Source organism: Podarcis bocagei, assembly GCF_964188305.1.
Source record: "Podarcis bocagei genome assembly, chromosome: 13".
NCBI classification, from domain to species: domain Eukaryota; kingdom Metazoa; phylum Chordata; class Lepidosauria; order Squamata; family Lacertidae; genus Podarcis; species Podarcis bocagei.
Genome location: NC_138138.1, coordinates 11,362,439 through 11,381,652, shown reverse-complemented (window position 1 = coordinate 11,381,652; position 19,214 = coordinate 11,362,439). Strand labels below are relative to the sequence as shown.

At 47.6% G+C, this 19,214-nt stretch overlaps 1 protein-coding gene across 1 annotated transcript; it reads right to left on the bottom strand.

Annotated features, from left to right (window-relative positions):
- Positions 1 to 254: 254 nt before the first annotated feature.
- Positions 255 to 10,703, bottom strand: RAMP2 (receptor activity modifying protein 2). Its single transcript, XM_081166970.1, has 4 exons — positions 10,256 to 10,703; positions 4,942 to 5,064; positions 3,531 to 3,627; positions 255 to 1,707 (listed from the first exon to the last, which is right to left on the bottom strand). The coding sequence occupies exons 1-4, from the start codon at positions 10,302 to 10,304 to the stop codon at positions 1,455 to 1,457; spliced, it is 522 nt and encodes a 173-aa protein (XP_081023096.1). The 5' UTR covers positions 10,305 to 10,703; the 3' UTR covers positions 255 to 1,454.
- Positions 10,704 to 19,214: the final 8,511 nt, after the last annotated feature.

The following is a 19,214-nucleotide window of genomic DNA, read 5'->3' as shown; positions in this document are numbered from 1 at the left end:
TGAATCTAAATCTTTTTTTGTAATATGGATCGATTTTGGATTGTTTTTGTTGACTGTTTTGTTTTGTTTTTAAAATCAATAAAGCATAAAAAAGACTATATGTGATTTTGGCTTTAGGCGTGCAGAGGCAAATTTATGGGAGTGTGACTGGTTTGGTTGCACTGAGCATAGAGCCTTGCGGCTGCCGTAGGAGTGCTATAACGGTGTCGATCTAATAAATAAGGGAGGGAGAAGAAGGACCCTGAACCCATATCTTGTATGTAAATACACAGCTTTATTGGTTTATGGGGTCAATAGAAACTTCAAGCACTTCGAGAGCAGCAGAGAGGGGAGGAGACTGTATGGAGCTTTGCTACGTAAAAGGAGGAGGCCTAACTTGGTCTGCTCACATCTATTGTATAATCTTTTAACTGTCATGGTTTATCACAGAATTGTAGAGTTGGGACCCCAAGGGTCATCTAGTCCAACCCCCTGAAATCCAGAATCACAGCTAAAGACTTCCCAGCAGATGACCAGAGAAAACCATCTGGAAACCAATTCTGTCAAGCACCTAGGACATTCTCACTGAAGATTTTCAGCAGTAGGCACTACAGTTCCCAGAAGCTAAGACAGTTAGGCCCCATTAAAAATCCTGAAGCTTATCTGTTAGGGTTGGTGGGCAAAGATATACCACATATGAAAAAAAATTAATCTTTTTATATGCAACAACAGCTGCCAGGGTAGTGATTGCTACTAAATGAGAATCTCAGGACATACCAACAAAGGAAGAGTGGATTTGTAAATTAAGTGAGTATATAGAATGGGCAAAATTAACATCAATTATAAGATATCAATCGAATCGGAAGTTAAGAATGGAGTGGAAGTATTTCGAAGATTATATGTCAAAATATTGTTCTAAAAATGACGTGTTAATAGGCTTAGAATAAAAAATGTAAGCAATAACAAAACAAAGAAAGAAGGAAGGGGAAATCAGAATTTAACAAAAATAATTTATTACAGAATGCAAGGGAAAAAGGCAGAAAGAAATATAAAGAAGTCGAATTGCTGTGGGGGGGAGAAGAGGGTGTGTGGGTGGTGTATAATTATGCAGCTGTTGTAATTTAGATATTATATTTTATGTGAGGGAATCATTGGGGATTTTGGTTATTATGTATATATGTTAAGTTTCAATAAAGGTCTAAAGAAAAAAAGGGGGGAAGAGTTGCTTAAGTCAGCTGCAGATGTTTGCTTCAATGACGAAAGGTTCAGGGGTTTTCCCTTCTGTTTTTTCCCTTTAGTAACAACTCGTAAAATGCCCCAATACTTTCCCTTTTCAAAGTCTCCAGATTCAGCCTGGCACATCCCAGGGTGTGGTGTCAGAGTAGAAGGGCCCGATCCCATGGGAAGCAAGGGAGGAGGATTGTGACGGCGTTGCAAGCTGCTGGACCACAGTCGCATACTCGAAGGCCGGGGACTCAGAATTTCATTTCACCATCCTTGCTCTTCAGAACAACCAGGGTCACCAGGAAAGGGATGAGGCAGATCGGGGTGATGATCAGAGGCAGCAAAATGTCATCCGGGGGGTCCTGCAGGGCGTTGCGCACGCTGCAGTTGAGGAAGTACATCCTGTGGCCATACGTGATGTAGTTGTGAGCCAAGGTGTTGGGGTAACCGTACTTCAGGCGTTCTGCCCATTTTTCCAGGCACTCCCGCAATTCATTGTATGGCCTGTGGAGTTGATCAACAGAGGGAGGAATTCAGGATTTGGAGCATTAGATACAGTAGAAACTGGGGGAAGCTGTGCTCTTAACCCTCAGAAAGAAACCTTGCACTATAACCTTTCTAAAGGGTGGTGCTGTGGGTTAAACCACAGAGCCTAGGACTTGCCGATCAGAAGGTCAGTGGTTCGAATCCCTGCGACAGAATGAGCTCCCGTTGCTCGGTCCCTGCTCCTGCCAACCTAGCAGTTCGAAAGCACGTCAAAGTGCAAGTAGATAAATAGGTACCGCTCCGGTGGGAAGGTAAACGGCGTTTCCATGCGCTGCTCTGGTTCTCCAGAAGCGGCTTAGTCCTGCTGGCCACATGACCTGGAAACTGTACACCGGCTCCCTCAGCCAATAAAGTGAGATGAGCGCCGCAACCCCAGAGTCAGCCACGACTGGACCTAATGGTCAGGGGTCCCTTTACCTTTACAACCTTTCTAAGTGGCTATTAAAATGTCTGCCTTCACAGGTGGAAGAATCCTGTGTGAAAGGCGGGGAAGGGGAGACCTCACAGGTGAGAGGCTGTGAGGAGAAGAACGATCCCAGGTGAGAGCTAGGAGGGGTCACCTGTTTCTGCATGGGATAAAAGTTACGATGCCGCAGTGAGAGAGGACTGGTGCAGTTTTCTTTCTCTTTTCTTCTTCATTTAGTTCCCTTTCTATTATTTATTGTAGATTAGTTTGTTTTTCTGTTATGTGTCATGAAAATCTCAATAAAAGTATACCCAAAGGAGCGTCTCCATCCCCATCATTCAGCCTGGACACTGAGGTCCAGCTCCAAGGGCCTTCTGGCGGTTCCCTCATTGCGAGAAGTCAAGTTACAGGGAACCAGGCACAGGGCCTTCTCGGTAGTGGCACCTGCCATGTGGAACGCTCTCCCACTGGCATAGCGTGGGGGGTGCAGGGGGGCCAGCCGCACCGGGCGCAACATCTGGGGGGGGCACGCTCGCACTCGCAGCTCTCTGCCCCTACCTGGCTCACTCAGGGTTAGGGGGCAAAAATTACTTGCCTTGCCCCGGGTGCTGACAACCCATGCTACGCCACTGCGCTCTCCCACCAGATGTCAAAGAGAAAAACAACTACCAGACTTTTAGAAGATATCTGAAGGCAGCCCTGTTTAGGGAAGCTTTTAATGTTTGTTGTTGTTGCTTTTTTATTACTGTTACTGGTGTTCTGTTGGGAGCCACCCAGAGTGACTGGGGAAATACAGCCAGATGGACAGGGCATTAATAATAATAATAATAATAATAATAATAATAATAATAATAATAATAATAATAGTTGTTGTTAAAAACTTCATAGTAGAATGTCTGCCCACTAAACCGCTTTCGGCGCAACGGGACACCGTGACGGAAACCAGAGTGCACGGAAAAGCCATTTACCTACCCGCCAAAGCGGTACCTATTTATCTACTTGCACTGGCATGCTTTCAAACTGCTAGGTTGGCAGGAGCTGGGGCAGAGCAATGGGAGCTCACCCCATTGCAGGGATTTGAACCCCCAACCTGCTGATCAGCAAGCCCAAGAGGCTCAGTGGTTTACGGTCTAAATAGCATCATCATCATCATCATTGCTGTTCAGATAAACAGCATGTAACATTTGATTTTGGCCTTAAGACTGTTATCGATACATCTCAAAATTTCTTTATGAATTGTGGCAGAGTCAACATCTGAACGTCGTAACTCCAGAATTTCATATTCCTTATTTGACCCCCGAAAGAAACTGGCACAACTTTTGTTTACCACTCTCAACCACCCCTTACCCAGTGGAAAAGCTCCGTTCTTCATTACCTTCTAATGAGCATCCACTCACACCAGTGCTCCTCTGTGATGTTGGCCATCTGCTTCTCAAAGTCTCTCCAGCAATCTGCCACGAGGATACTGTAAACTAGATGGGGGGAAGCAAAGCATAATGAGTAATGCCTTTGTGTGTGTGACGCAGCATGGTAAAGGTAGCGGTGGAGGAAGCAGGGGTCTGGCTGTGTCATGTGATACTGAAATCCAACGGTGGAAAGGAGGAATTGTGAAGAAATCTGCACATGGGCCAACGAGTGAGAATATAACCAACATTCTGCCTTCTGAGGCACATGCCTATTGCACAGGCAAGGAGGACGCCCCCATCTCAGATCTGACCTCAAAAAACCAGGCAGTCATCTGTTTATCTATCAAATCAAATAGCACAGCAATTTTTCAGGACAGCACTGAGTCAACATTTTCACTTGTCTCTTCTCAAAGTGGCTCGCAATGGCAGGTGTATGGAAACAGTTATGGCTGCAGGGTTTCCCAAAGCGAATCGCAGGTTCTGGGGTGCCAACTTGAATAAAATATTTGGGGGACAGGTAAGCCACACTCCGCGTAATCAGTCACAAGATGCGGCACGCACACACCAATTGAATGGTAATGCCCACTGACTTGGGGGCCCCCAGCCCCCTCAAATATTTTATGGGGGCAAAGGGACTTCAGTCTCTAGGATTTGGCTGCTATGCACAGGTTCGTTCAATGGGAACCACTGGGGAAAAAGGTGAGGTTCCAATTTTTTTACTGCAGCCTGGGACAGTTGTTTCAGGTTGGAGTAGTTCTGGGGAATGCAGGGGCCCTGAGAAAGAGTGGATCAGGGCCAGCCCAATACATTTTGGCGCCTGAGGTGAACGCAAAATGCCATCTCCCTCCCTGCCATGGAATCAGATGTGAGTGAACATATGCATTAGGAGCAAAGGGGGAATAAAGATCTACATTGGGGTGTGCTGACCCTGTGAATCCTGCCTCCTGAGGCGGTTGCCTCATCTTGCCTCATGTGTGGGCCGGCCCTGTTTTGGTGCGCCAAACAATGTTTTCTGCTTTGAGATGTAAGCAGTCAGGTTTGTACCCTGGGGATACTCTTGGATTGGCGCTGAAAGCAGAGGTGACCTCAGCAGCTCATTTTCAAACTTAGGCCAGAAGTGGGGAACCTGTGGCCTTCCAGATGTTGGTGGACGCCAGTTCCTACAAGCCCCAGTTTCCCACAAGCCCCTCCAACTGGAGAGGTGGAGGTGGTCACCCACCTCAGGAAAGGCCTTTCTAAGACAAGAGGACTAAAGGAGCCATGTTCTGACCCAAAGCGTCCTCATAACAAAGGACATGTCACGATGTGTCTAGAGGGAAGAAAAGGCAGTCTGTACATACTCAGAGGCATCAGAATTTCTCGGCTTTGCTATCATCTCACCATCGTCCAGGCTCAGCTTCATTTCGGGGCCCAGAAATGTAGCGTTTGGTCTTCCTTCGAGAGAGACGCTGGCAATGCCAGGAGCTTCTGTGGTCCCATTATGAGCATCGAGCCTGGTGGCCACTGCAGGTGAGACAGAGAGAGCAGAAGGAATGCAAGAAGAGTGGGGACAAGTGGATATTTTGGAACAGTCCCTCTGGAACATAGCTGTCAACCGTCCCTTATTTGGCGGGAAAGTCCCTTATCCCAGCGCCGTGTCCCGCTGCTGTCCCTTATTGATGATGTCCCTTAAATTTCCCGGGTTTCAAAGGAAGCAGCTCCTCTCCCTCCCTCCCTGCTGGCCAGGGAGGAGGGAGGCTCCAACTGTGTTGCTTGGCTGCGTTGCTCACCCAATAAGGAGTCTAAGAACGACTGGGGGGTGGAGCTTGCATGCCTTGTGCCAATCAAATCGGCCGCGTTGCCTGGGGACTCGCCTTTGCTCAGCGCTTCCCAGCAGAGAGGTGACGGTGGTTTTCCTTGCTGCATCCCCTTTGCCAGGTTGCTGTGCTGTGGGAACCACCGCTTGAGGCTTCGTTTGACTGCTGGCTGGGCTTTCTGCCTTTGGCTCGGAGGGGCTCAGAAGTTGAACATACCTGTGCTTGGAAAATCCCTTATTTTGGCTGCTGATCCCTTATTTTCGAGGCTGCTGGTCCCTTATTTTCAAATCTGTAAGCTGACAGCTATGCTCTGGAACCATTGAGGGAATGGAATTGGGTTCAGGACAAACATGTCTGGTATTCCAGCAAGCAGGCTAGACATTTGGAGCACAGCATTGGCAAGGTGGGAAAGAGTTAAGCACTCCTTCCTGCCTTCTAAATGTCCCTTTCCTGAAGCTCTCCCCCCCCCACCCCAATAAACATGTACTTAGCCAATGCTTTGTAGCCTGCTAGAACAGGAAGGTTTCCTCCTTCACTTACTTCCTCTGGAGTTTAAGAAGCTGCTACAGCCAGGGACAGGGCATCGTGTACAAAAATCAATGTGAACTGTGGCGACTCTGTAAATGAGTTGTGTTTACACTGAGCCATGTCTACCGCTCTGAGATTTTTGAAATATCAATATATAGTTGTGAGTTTGTTTGTTTTGCAGGAGGTGGGTGTTAGGCTATATTTCTGAGTCCCTCAAAATTCCTGGATCCGGCAAGAGACTCTCTCTCTCTATATATATATATGTATATAACAAAGTAATAATCATAAATAAATAAGAATAAAAATGTGCACCCCACCACCGAGGCCATTCCATTATAACTATCCAAACTCCCAAAATTTCAACACCTCTTGCGATGGTTTGACCCCTTTCCATTTTAGCAGTACAGATTCTACAAACACCCTCCATATCTCCTCGAAATCATTTGTCCTGCATATTCCCTGTCTTACCTTAATGTCATGTGTTAATTTGTCATTAATAGCTATCTCCCACAGCTCTTTATACCATTCTTCCATTTTATATTCTGCTTGCCCCTTCCACTTCCTGGCTATCATAATTCGTGCAGCTGTCGATAAATTTGTGAGCAAGTCCTTCATAGCCTGCGAACCTTCCACCCCATCGTAAATTGATGATAATGCAACCTCTGGACAAGAGAGGCTCTTCTCACAGTCATTGGTTCAAATCCCACGTTGGGAAAAATATTCCTGCATTGCAGGCAGTTGGACATAGATCAGGGATATCCAACAGGTCGATCGCGATCTACTGGTAGATCCCCGCAAGGTTTTGGTAGATCACAGCTGATCTCTGGCTCCCCTTCCTTCACTTTGCTAAAACTGACTCCTGCCCCGCCCCCTCGCCCTGCTCTCCATTGTTGTTTGATCGCTGAAAGGGAAGATAAAGCTTTCTCTGTGCTGCTGTTTTCATCCACAGCAATCTTTTTGTGAGTGACTTTACCCCTTTGTCCCTTGCATTTAACACCCCCTCCCAAAAAAAGCTCAACAACTGAGCTAACCCAAAACAGGGGTAGATCGCTGCCAGTTTTTAATTCTGAAGGTAGATTGCAGCCTCCTGGGAGGAGGATGCGGGATAATACGAGATTGGTGATAGATGCCATAGAATATCTAGACATGAACCCGGGAAAGCGACGGCCTTCGTCTTAATTGATGCCAAAAAGGCTTTTGATAATGTCTCGTGGAGATTTCTGGGAGTTGGTCACCCCTGACATAGATGATCCTCGTGGCCCCTTCCAACTCTACAATTCTATAATTATTTTTGATTCCATTGTTAATGTCCCAAAGGCATTGGTATAAAAAAGGAAGCTGCTCTGTGCCAGAGGGCAAATGGGTGGGCCCCCTCTTTCACCCGGCTGGTAGTGAGAAGAATAAAGGCCAGAGCAGGGATGGAAGCAGGCTTCTGGCAGAAGCCAGAGAGTGAGAGCCAGGCCTGATTTCTGCTTGAATCCAAGGCTGTGGCTAAGAGGGAAGCAAGACCCTCTGGGGTGTTAATGCTGTGAGCCTCTCCATCATAGGCTCAGGTTGTATAGATGTGCAAATAAACCATATATCAGAAAGACACTGCAGTCTCCGCTGTCCCTCATTCCAAGGAATCCGAGCCCTGGGTAAGTGCCTGGAACCCCTGGGGTCTTGCACCTATTGGGTTGGTATGCAACAATACAAATGCTTCTAAATAAACAAATTTCTAGCTGCCACATTTGAGACTGTAGCCGTGTACACACAATATCTTTACTGCACATTTTTTTGCCCCTTGAGCACATTTTTTTGCCCTTTGAGGAATTCTGGGCCCTGTAGTTTGTTCAGGGATTTCTGGGAATTGCAGCTCAGGGATTACAGTGCCCAGAATTCTTTGAGGGAAAGACTGTGGTTTGAATGCCCTTTAAAGGCATAGTACGTACGCAACCTGGGACGACATTTTCTCGACCGGGTTCTGTTTGAGCTTGAGCGTACTTGCGTTTCCTTGCGACGTATAGCTGGAATCACTTTCTTGTGCCATGCTGGGCAGATTTGCTTGATAGTCACTTTTTCTGCAAAGCACCTCTTTCTGTATTCCGCCTGCTCTTGTGCCACGCTGTAGTTTGGATCATATGAGTTGATCTCTGAGAGAAATCGGGTGGGCAGCCATACCTGGCAACAGAAGGGATCTGGCCCCTTCAGCGCTGTAATTCTAGGAATGTTCGGTGCCCACCTGAAGCTGAACTGGCTTGCAGCAGGCAGGCGAAACCCCCATCAGGAATGCCCCCATGAAGGCACTTGAAGGAAGCCTGCATGGTGTAGTGGTTAGAGCTGTTGATTAAGGACTGGGAAGATTCAGGTCTCCACTCAATCATAATACGCACTGGGTGATACTGGGCTGCTCACAATGTTTCAGTCTAATCTACCTCACAGGGTTGTTATGAGTTGGGCTGGGTGATAATCTGGTTTTCAACATCGCGATATATCACCAGCTAAACTTCGTGATACAGTGGTACCTCTGGTTAAGTTCTTAATTCGTTCCGGAGGTCCGTTCTTAACCTGAAACCGTTCTTAGCCTGAGGCACCACTTTAGCTAATGGGGCCTCCTGCCACTGCCGCACCACCGCCACGTGATTTTTGTTCTCATCCTGAGGTAAAGTTCTTAACCCGAGGTACTACTTCCGGGTTAAGTCTCTAACTTTGAGTCTCTAACCCAAAGTGTTTGTAACCTGAGGGGTTTGTAACCTGAGGTACCACTGTATACAGTCATACCTCATGTTATGTTTGCTTCAGGTTGCGCGTTTTCAGGTTGCGTCCGTGGCGACTCGGAAGTACCGGAAAGGGTTACTTCCGGGTTTCGTCACTCGCGCATGAATAGACGTGCAAAATGACATCATGCGCATTGCGCAGAAGTGGCAAATCGCAACCTGTGCACGCGCAAACGTGGGTTGCATTCTTTTCAGGTTGCGGATGGGCCTCTAGAACGGATCCCGTTCACAACCAGAGGTACCACTGTACTGATATATTACAATGTCTAAAATAAGGGTGGAGCTATGTAGAGGCATTGGCTGGCTTCGTGGTTTCCCCCGCATTGTGACATTTGCATGGCACACACACACACACACACACACACACACACACACACACACACACACCATGATTTGCAACATATTGCCAGGTCAAAAATTATGAAGGCAATATCATGATATGGACTTGAAACCGATTTGGGACGATACAGTGGTACCTCGGTTAAGTACTTAATTCGTTCCGGAGGTCCGTTCTTAACCTGAAACTGTTCTTAACCTGAAGCACCACTTTAGCTAATGGGGCCTCCTGCTGCTGTCGCGCCACCGGAGCCCGATTTCTGTCCTCATCCTGATGCGTATGTAACCTGAAGCGTATGTAACCCGAGGTACCACTGCATATCAATTTATCCCCCAGTCCTAGTTATGAAGCTGAGATGCAGGGAGAGAGGACAACCATGCACATTGCCTTCAGCTTCTTGGAGGAAAGGCAAGATATACCAGTAAATGTAAGAAATAATAAATCCACAGAGGTGAGATAGCCCTGCAAAAAACAGTTCACCAGAGGAGTGCTGTTTCCCTAGAGAAGTCGCTGTAAGCCTCAACTTGGAAAACGGAGGAAGTCGCCCAAATATTTAATAACACAGAAAGAAATTGCCTCCTGCCTCAGAGAAAGGCAAATTCTCCCAAAGCTCCTGTACCTGAAAATGTGGCTGGGCTGAGTATTTGGGGAGTCAGAAATGCCAGCAAAGCTGGAGTGAGAGGGGAAGAAAATGACAGTGGGGGTTTATCTAGATCCAGTGGGTTTTTTTCCTTCTTAAAAAAATGTTTAGGGGTACTCTCATTTTCCTACTCATATTGAAATACTGCCCCTCAATGAGGCCAAACTTAGATTTACAAAATGTTTAGGGATATGTGTACCCCTGTGTCCCCCCCAGAAAAAAAGCACTGCCTAGATCTCTGGGACATAATATTACTTTTGACTAGCCCTACTGAGACTGCGATGAACCTGGCCAGAAAAAGCACTGGAAGACAGCGTGGAAGCAGGACAAATCATGCCTGAGTAAGAAACAAGGGTGAGTCTGTGTCTACGCAGAGAGTCTAGAAGCTACCTCAGAGCCGGGACAAGAGCTAAGAATTCCAATTCAGACAAAAAGCAGGATCTGAGACAAAGACTCTGAGAACTCTAGCTGACCTGCGGAGACTCTCAGAAGGGATACCCATCTCCCTGCGGTGGACAACCTGTTGAGGGTGGAGATTATCTCTGTTCTCCACAGCTCTGAGAACCCAAGCCCCTCTCAGCTGCTGAGCAGAAGCTTTCTGCTTCCCACCCAACGGCCACCCTGAAGTGCTACTCACCTGTAAAGACCACCAGAAGCAGCAGCAAGGGCAGGCACCGGCCATCCATCTTGGTACTCCCTGCCACTCTCAGCACAGCTGCCTGTTTCCTCCTGACCAGCTTGAGATTTGAATCGGAATAACAGGAAGCGCCTCCTTTCCTCTGACAGGGCTGGTGGTTGAGAGTGCAGCCGACATGTGAAAAATGAGATCCAGGAGCAAGCCTGGCTCCCAGGGGCTTTGCTTCAGTGAGGCTCAGTTCTCCTCCCTTGCTCCCACACCCATTCGGAGGCACCGGGACCCCTGTAACCTCGGGGCAGCCACCTCGGGTCACCCTGCCTGGCAGCAGAGGAACGTTCTCCTCCGCAGCCCTTCCAACTTTTACAAGGCCCAGCCGGCCTTTGGATTGGCAATTTCCGAGTTGTTTCTGTCTGCTGGGTTGTGAAATCAAAGAGGCAGCTTGAAATGGGTAGCCAGGGCAGAGGGAAGAGAGGGGAACGCCTCTGGAAGCGAGACACTGTCTCTCTCTGTGTGTCTCTCGCGTGCAAAATCAGACAGGGGACAAGCAGCCCCGGGGGCAACTCGGCACATCTGTGCAACTCATCTGACTCACGCTTGGACGAGGGTTTGCAAGATGACAGGAACCAACGCAATGCACAAAGTTGCTTCAAATTATAGCGACAGGGAAGATTGCAGAAAAGGAAAACTGCAAGTTTATTATTATTATTATTATTTGATTAAATGCTTTATTGGTTTTAAAAACAAAACAAATGCAAAACAATACGCAACAATCAACAAAAGGCAATCCAAGATCAACACTCGTTACAAAAAGGAGAAACGATTGAGTTCACACGTCACGAATTCTAACATAACTTCCAATCCCCCCATTGTGATTTCTAAATTACATAACAACTGCACACTAAACTTTATCTCTCCTAGGTTGTTCGATTGCGTTAATTTTGTAAAGTTATCTTATTTCATGCAGAAATCAATCCAGGCCTGCCAAAGAATTGAGATTTTTACAATGTTCTTTTAAATATTCTCTGTAAATATTCCACACTCTATTAAATATTTGATCTGTGTGGTCTCGGAATCTGGCTGTCAATCTTGCTAGCTCTGCATATTCTAATGTTTTATTCTGCCAGTCTAATTTTGAGGGAGTAGAATCTCATTTCTATACCTTAGCAATTAAAATCCTTGCTGTGGCTATTGCGTACATTAAAATTTTCCTTACCCTTTCTGGAATTCCATTGCTCATTATGCCTAGCAGGAAGGCTCAAGGCTTCTTAGGGAAATAACTTTTAAACTTTTTTTAAAGTTCATTATATATTGTTTCCCAAAAATCCCTGATTTTTTGGCAGTTCCGCCACACGTGGCTCATAGTGCCATCTCCAACAGATGTTTTATAGATGTATACATTTTGGCCAGTTTTATAGGTGTTGAATACCATGTGGTAAAGTAATTATGTTTGGAAGTCAGAAAGAGAGATGGGGGGAGGTCGATGCTCAATTAGAGCAACGCTTGGGCACTGGTGGCTTTCACGGTGTTCCGTGTACACAATAGAGTAACTAGTCTGTGTGGTGTGGATGTTAATGCTCATAGACTTCACATTCATAACTTACATTCAGGCAGATGTTTGTGACACTCATCATAGGGTCTGAACTATTTTATGGGTGCTGTGGTGCCACCCTTAACAAACTGCAGATGGCAAGTGGCAGTGGCCTCTCTTGGCCAACTGATTTCCCTCTCTTTGTTCACTCAGCCCAGAGGTGGAAGGTTAAGGGACACCTCACGGATGTGCAGGGAGTGGTCATCCGCTGTGGAGAGAAAAATACGGGCTGCATTAAAGAAAGTCCTTTGCCGCTCACTCTGCGTCTCTGCTTTCTTTGTGCTAATATTGCCCTTATGACAACTTTGTGGAACTGGTCATGTTGTTCGGATGCCCGATTATCGTCTTCCAAAGCAACTACTCTATTCTGAACTTAAAAATGGAAAGCGTAATGCTGGTGGTCACCAAAGAGGTTTAAAGACTCTCTCAAGGCAAATCTTTAAAAATGTAGTATAAACACCAACAACTGGGAAACACTGGCCTGTGAGCACCCCAGTGGGAGAACAGCCTTTACCAAAGGTGTCATGGGCTTTGAAATATACTTGGAGAGTGGATTTCATGCTCTTTATTCAGCTCATAGTGGTGAGGAGGAATGAAAGTTCCCCCAGAATGTCTGCTTTATATACATTATTTACACAATGGGCCCCACGTGATTTGCTAATTCTGGGATTCACCTGTAGGCCAATCAGGTTGCGGATTCACTTCCACCTGGAGCTGGATTGGGTGGCTCCTGTGGACCGATCAGACTGCTGCATTCTGGACCCTATTGTTCTAGGACCAATCAGACTGCTGCATTCTGAATCCTATTTTTCTAGGACCAATCAGATTGCTGCCTTTTGGATCCTATTCAACTCAGTACATAACAGGCTTTAAAGACGCTCAAACTCAGGGCGAAAGGGAGAAACGAGCTAAGAGGAAGGCACATTTGGCAAACCCTCACTGTGATCGACTCCTGGCCAGAAACCTATGTCCCCACTGTGGGAGAATGTATGGATCCAGAATTGGCCTCCACAGTCGCTTACGAACTCGCTGTTAAAACCATGTTTATGGAAGACAATCTTACTCGGACACGAGTGATCGCCAAAGAAGAAGATTAAAATTAGGCGTCTCTCTCACTCCATCTAAACTTGCCTCGTGCAAACATCAAGCAGACACCAAATGTTGTCACTGTGTGACCTTATGTGACTCAAAGCACTTACACACTCTGTGCTCTCGTCCCTCCTGGATCACCACACAGGGGAAGAGGTTGTCCGCAGAGGTTGCCTGTGTTCTGAAAGCGCACAGAGTGTGGTTTGCACACTCTCAGCTTTTTACTCTTCACCACATCCTTGCTAGGGCAGCCTGTTGGATGCCACATTTGGACATAACGGACATAATATTGTTACAAGCGTGAAATGAAGTCAGTTGCAGAAATCACTGCCGGTCCTACATGCACAGTTCCAATCTCATTGCGCATGCATCGTGTGCACACTGTACAAGACTGAGACACCGTTAGTGGGCAGCTCCCTCTGAAGGAGGGCCGGGCTATATTTTGGAAAGGAAAAAAAACCTGAATTTTTATGCCCCACAAATAACCCAGAGATGCATTTTAAATAAAAGCACAAATTCTACTCATGTAAAAACACACTGATTCCCGGACCGTCTGTGGGCCAGATTTAGAAGGTGATGGGGCTGGATCCGGCCCCTGGGCCTTAGTTTGCCTACCCATGGCCTGCTGCATAACAGATGCCTGTAAAAGCACCCAGTGGACCTCACTGGGGAGGGACATCACTTCTGCCACTTGGACTATCTCTCGCTTGGACTACTGCAATGCGCTCTACTGCAATGCGTTCTACCTTTGAAGATGACCCGGAAATTACAACTAATCCAGAATGCGGCAGCCAGACCGGTGACTGGGAGTGGTCGCCGAGACCATATAACACCGGTCTTGAAAGACCTACATTGGCTCCCAGTATGTTTCCAAACACAATTCAAAGTGTTGGTGCTGACCTTTAAAGCCCTAAAGGGCCTCAGCCCAGTATACCTGAAGGAGCGTCTCCATCCCCATCGTTCAGCCCAGACACTGAAGTCCTCCTCCGAGGGCCTTCTGGCAGTTCCCTCACTGCGTAAGTGAGGTTGCAGGGAATCAGGCAGAGGGCCTTCTCAGTGGTGGCGCCCGCCCTGTGGAACACCCTCCCATCAGATGTCAAGGAAATAAACAACTATCTGATTTTTAGAAGACATCTGAAGGCAGCCCTGTTTACGGAGGTTTTTCATGTTTGATGTTTTATCTTGTTTTTAATATTCTTTTGGCAGCTGCCTCGAGTGGCTGGGGAAACCCAGCCAGGTGGGTAAGGTATAATAAACAAACAAACAAACAAACAAACAAACAATAACAATAAGTATTATTATTATTATTATTATTATACCATCACTTGGGAAATGCTGAGGGGAAGGGGAGTATATCGCACCAATGCACACTATTTTGTAAAGATGCCAACCTGTGTTTAACAACAGTGCAGATTGTAGCTGCCAATTTACTTAAATGCTATGGCACGAGGGTGTGTACAGCTACAAAGCACTTGCTCCAAGGGAAAGTGACCGCTTGGAGTGTGCTTCATATGCCCACGACCCTTGCCTTTGCCCTGGCTCTCAGCGCCACCCTATAATAGGTCACTGTTATCACCAGAAGCAGCAATCTGGTGGCACTTTAAAGATTAGCAAATTTATTGCTGCATCAGGTTTTGTGGAATAGGCCCCACACGCATGAAGCATGATCCAAAACAAACAAGCAAACTACAATTTCTAGGATTATTTGGAACAGAGAGCAATGAGCTTTGGAGATACGGTGGTGGACTGCCTGAAATGCGCATTCTCTAAGTTGCCCCGCCTCCCAAAAGGTGTCACAAATTACTGCTTCAGGGTGAGGGGAAACCAGCTCTGTGCATGCTCAGAGGCATCGTCCTCTTTGGGCAACACTGGAAGGCACGCAAGACTGACAACCAGAACAAAAACAGGCATAGGCGCCGACTCCATGGGGCCTGAGGGGGCCCGAGCCCCCTCAAAAATTCGTTTGGGGGGCTCTGCCCCCCCAATAATTTAAGAAAATTATTAGGCACCTTGCCAAAAACCGCGCAGGGGACTCCGGCGCGCGCCTCCCAAAGTGACCGGGAGCTCCTGAGAAGGGGCGGGCAGGTCGGTCAGTCAGAGGAAGACCCCCAGCGGCGGGACTTTAGAAAGGAATGGAGCCACGGGGCCGAGGAACGGCGTATTCGTCGCCGGCGAGGGACCGGGGTGAGGGGAGAATGGAGGGGATGGGAGTTCCCGCCGCCGGAGCGGGGCTTTTTTTCTGGGTTCGGCTAAGGTGACGTTGGTAGGAGGGGGTGGCTGCCTCCCGGCGCGAAGCCTGGGGAGGGCAGGCCGATTCTTGCATGCAAAAGCACCACTGCCATCCTGCCGCCAGTATGGACCCCGGTATGGGCCCCCCCAATATTTTTTATAAGTCGGCGCCCCTGAAAACAGGGCAGGCTTTTAGCAATCGGTGGAATGAGGAGTCTACCTCAGGCATTAGCTGCTAGGGTAGGGCATTGGCAGACACCTCAGCCTCCCCAAGTCTGTTGGATGGCAGAGCTGTGTGCCACACAGCCTGCCCTGCACCCTCCCCACTAAGCTTAGCCCCCTGTTCTCCTTGCCAGGGCTGAAGAAGCAAGATATAGCTGCCAATCCTGCCGGCTTCTCAGGTAAGATTGGGGGCGTGGCTCTTCTCCTTTGCCTCAGGCAACAAAATGACTTGGCCTGACCTCGACCAGAAACCCTAGCCCTGGCCTTGGGTGCAGGGCAGCCAGCCGCCAAACAGGACAGAGCTTCTGCGCTTTTCATCCTGGGTTTCCCAGAAGGTGCCTGCTGCATGGCACTTTGCCACACCTGCTAAAATCCCCTCTTTGATGCCCAGCTATGAAACTCCGTTCTGGCTTCTGGACGCTTCCCCATCTGCAAACAGCAACACACAGAAGTTATTCAGCGAAACTTTGTGAACTTCCCGTATCAAACTGGAGTTTTCCAGATGTTTTTGGACTGCAACTTCCAGCAGCCATAGCTAGCATGCTGGTTGGAGGTGATGGGAGCTGTTGTTATTATATATTAATTTATATCCCACTAATATGCCCAAGGATGGTCTAAACCACAGAGCCTAGAGGTTGCCGATCAAAAGGTCGGTGGTTCGAATACCCGTGACGGGGTGAGCTCCCGTTGCTCGGTCCCAGCTCCTGCCAACCTAGCAGGTCGAAAGCATGCCCAAAAGTGCAAGTAGATAATAGGTACTGCTCTGACGGGAAGGTAAATGGCGTTTCCATGCGCTGCTCTGGTGTTGGTGTTCCGTTGCGCCAGAAGCGGCTTAGTCATGCTGGCCACATGACCCGGAAAAACCGTCTGCAGAGCGGACAAACGCCGGCTCCCTCAGCCTGTAAAGCAAGATGAGTGCCGCAACCCCAGAGTCATTTGCGACTGGATTTGACTGTGAGGGGTTCCCTTTATCTAATATGCCTAAATACTGTATTTTTTGCTCCATAAGATGCACCTGACCATAAGACGCACCTAGTTTTCAGAGGAGGAAAACAAGAAAAAAATATTCTGAACGAAACAGTGTATGTATGATTTTTGTGGTTCATGCTGTGGCCACAGACATGTGATTTGACGGTGAGTTTGGGGTAGCCCAATGCAAAAATCCTGAGGATCCATGTGGATCCGTGCTTTGTAACCACGTTTTTGTGCCATTGTGGCGTCCCTTATCTCTCTCCCCAATCGTTCGCCGATCAGCTGCTTCCTTTCAACACTCCCTTCCCTCTTGTTTGCCTTAGTGTCTTAGGTTTTTTGCTCCTCCTTTTCTACTAATTTCTCTCCTGATTGCTTTAGTCTTCCTGTCTCCTCTCCTTGCAAGTTTGCTGTCTTTACCTCCCCCCTTCCAGGCAGCCTCCTTTATTGCTAGCGTCCCTTATCTCGCTCCCGATCGCTTGCTGATCAGTGGCTTTGTTTCAACACCCACGTCCCCCCCCTTTTTTTTAAGCATGATCTGCTTTTCGCCCCTGGGCAATTCAGCTCCAGGGACCATGCATTCACTCCATAAGACGCACAGACATTCCCCTTTACTTTTTAGGAAGAAAAAAGTGCGTCTTATGGAGCAAAACTACGGTATGTTCCTAAGTGGTTTACAGCTATAAAATCAAGACATAGCTGAAATGCGCACTAACAGTTCCACTGGGGCATTAAAACAGCCTTAATTAAAATATACAATAATACAAACAACTAAAAAGCAGAATAATTAAAACATTTTTTTAAAAACCAGGTTTCCCTTCAGGAGTCTGGTGGGGACTCTCTTATTTCGGCAGGGAGGGCATTCCACAACACTGGTGCCACTAGTGAAAAAGCCTGCCTCCTTGTTCCCACAAGCCCATAATAATCAGGTCGTGGTAAAAGTAACTGTGTCCCTTTAGCTGATTGCTGGGCGGTGAAGAGACAGAAGTATGGTCAGGACCAGCCCAGGACTTTTTGGTACCTGAGGCAAACCACAAAATGGTTCTCTCCCTTCTCGCCACCGGGGAAGATGAGATGAGTGAAGGTATAAATAAGGATCTTAAGGATCATAAATAGATAATGTAGATAAACATCTACATCAGGGTCTGCTGACCCTGTGGATCCTGCCGCCTGAGGCAGTCACGTCCCCTTGCCTCATCGGCGGGCTGGCCCTGAATGCAGTTTCACTGACTCCTCCCGTCTCTAAAGGAAGTCATCTGTCAGGGGTTGTTGTTGTTTAGTCGTTTAGTCGTGTCCGACTCTTTGTGACCCCATGGACCAGAGCACGCCAGGCCCTCCTGTCTTCCACTGCCTCCCGCAGTTTAGTCAAACTCATTTTGGTAGCTTCAAGAACACTGTCCAACCATCTCGCTCTCCGGTGTCCCCTTCTCCTTGTGCCCTCCATCTTTCCCAACATCAGGGTCTTTTCCAGGGAGTCTTCTCTTCTCATGAGGTGGCCAAAGTATTGGAGCCTCAGCTTCACGATCTGTCCTTCTAGTGAGCACTCAGGGCTGATTTCCTGAACCTGGGCTGGAATGGGTCCAGATACTCTGTTTCCCCCCCAATGGTGCCTACAGCGAGTATTAGAGGCTGAGCAGTAGTTGTCCAACTCCCCAGGGTCTGTGGAGGGCTCTTTTGCTATTAGCTTGGAGAAGAACCAGGGAAAACAAAGAACTCTGCCGTGTCAGACCAGGTACCTTTTGACGGTTGTGTCGATAGCTCTCCTCATCTCAAAATTGCACAGTGAGGAAAGGACCACCATGGCTGGAGTCAAAAAACACTGAAAGGGTTTCAACCCGGAAAAACATCCAGCGAACACCCAGTGGATGAGAAAATTAGAATCCTGTTACTGGTGTTGCTTGCTTATGTTTTAAGTGTTCAGAGAGTTTTGCTTACTTGTTTCTAACGTTGCTACTGGATCTAAACCATTGGGAATAGGGTGGGCACAAATCGGTGAATAATGCTGTGACTCAGGCCCGAACTCCATGTTTATTTGCCCCACGCCCACCAGATGCAGCCTTCTGGCCATCACTTTTTAAAACTGCAAAGTGTGTTGTGGTGTTAACTCTTTTCATAGAATCATATCACCTAGCCCAACCCATCTAGTGCAATGCAGGAATAATAATAATAATAATAATAATAATAATAATAATAATAATAATAATAATAATAATAATTTATTTATACCCTGCCCATCTGGCTGGGTTTCCCCAGCCACTCTGGGCGGCTTCCAACAAAACAAAACAAAACAAAACACTAAATTACAATAACCTATTAAACATTAAAAGCTTCCCTAAACAGGGCTGCCTTCAGATGTCTTCTAAAAGTTTGGTAGTTATATTTCTCTTTGACATCTGATGGGAGGGCGTTCCACAGGGCAGGTGCCACTACCGAGAAAGCCCTCTCCCTGGTTCCCTCTAACTTTGCTTCTCATAGCGAGGGAACCGCCAGAAGGCCCTCAGCCCTGGACCTCAGTGTCCGGGCAGAATGATGGGGATGGAGACGCTCCTTCAGATCTACTGGACCGAGGCCATTTAGGGCTTTAAAGGTCAGCACCAACACTTTGAATTGTGCTCAGAAACATACTGGGAGCCAGTATAGATCTTTCAAGACCGGTGATATATGGTCTCGGTGGCCGCTCCCAGTCACCAGTCTAGCTGCCACATTCTGGATTAGTTGTAGTTTCCGGCTCAAAGGTAGCCCCACGTAAAGCACATTGCAGTAGTCCAAGAAGGAGATAACCAGAGCATGCACCACTCTGGCGAGACAGTCTGCGGGCAGGTAGGGTGCCCCTGGGTGGGCTCGAACCGCCAACCTTCTGCT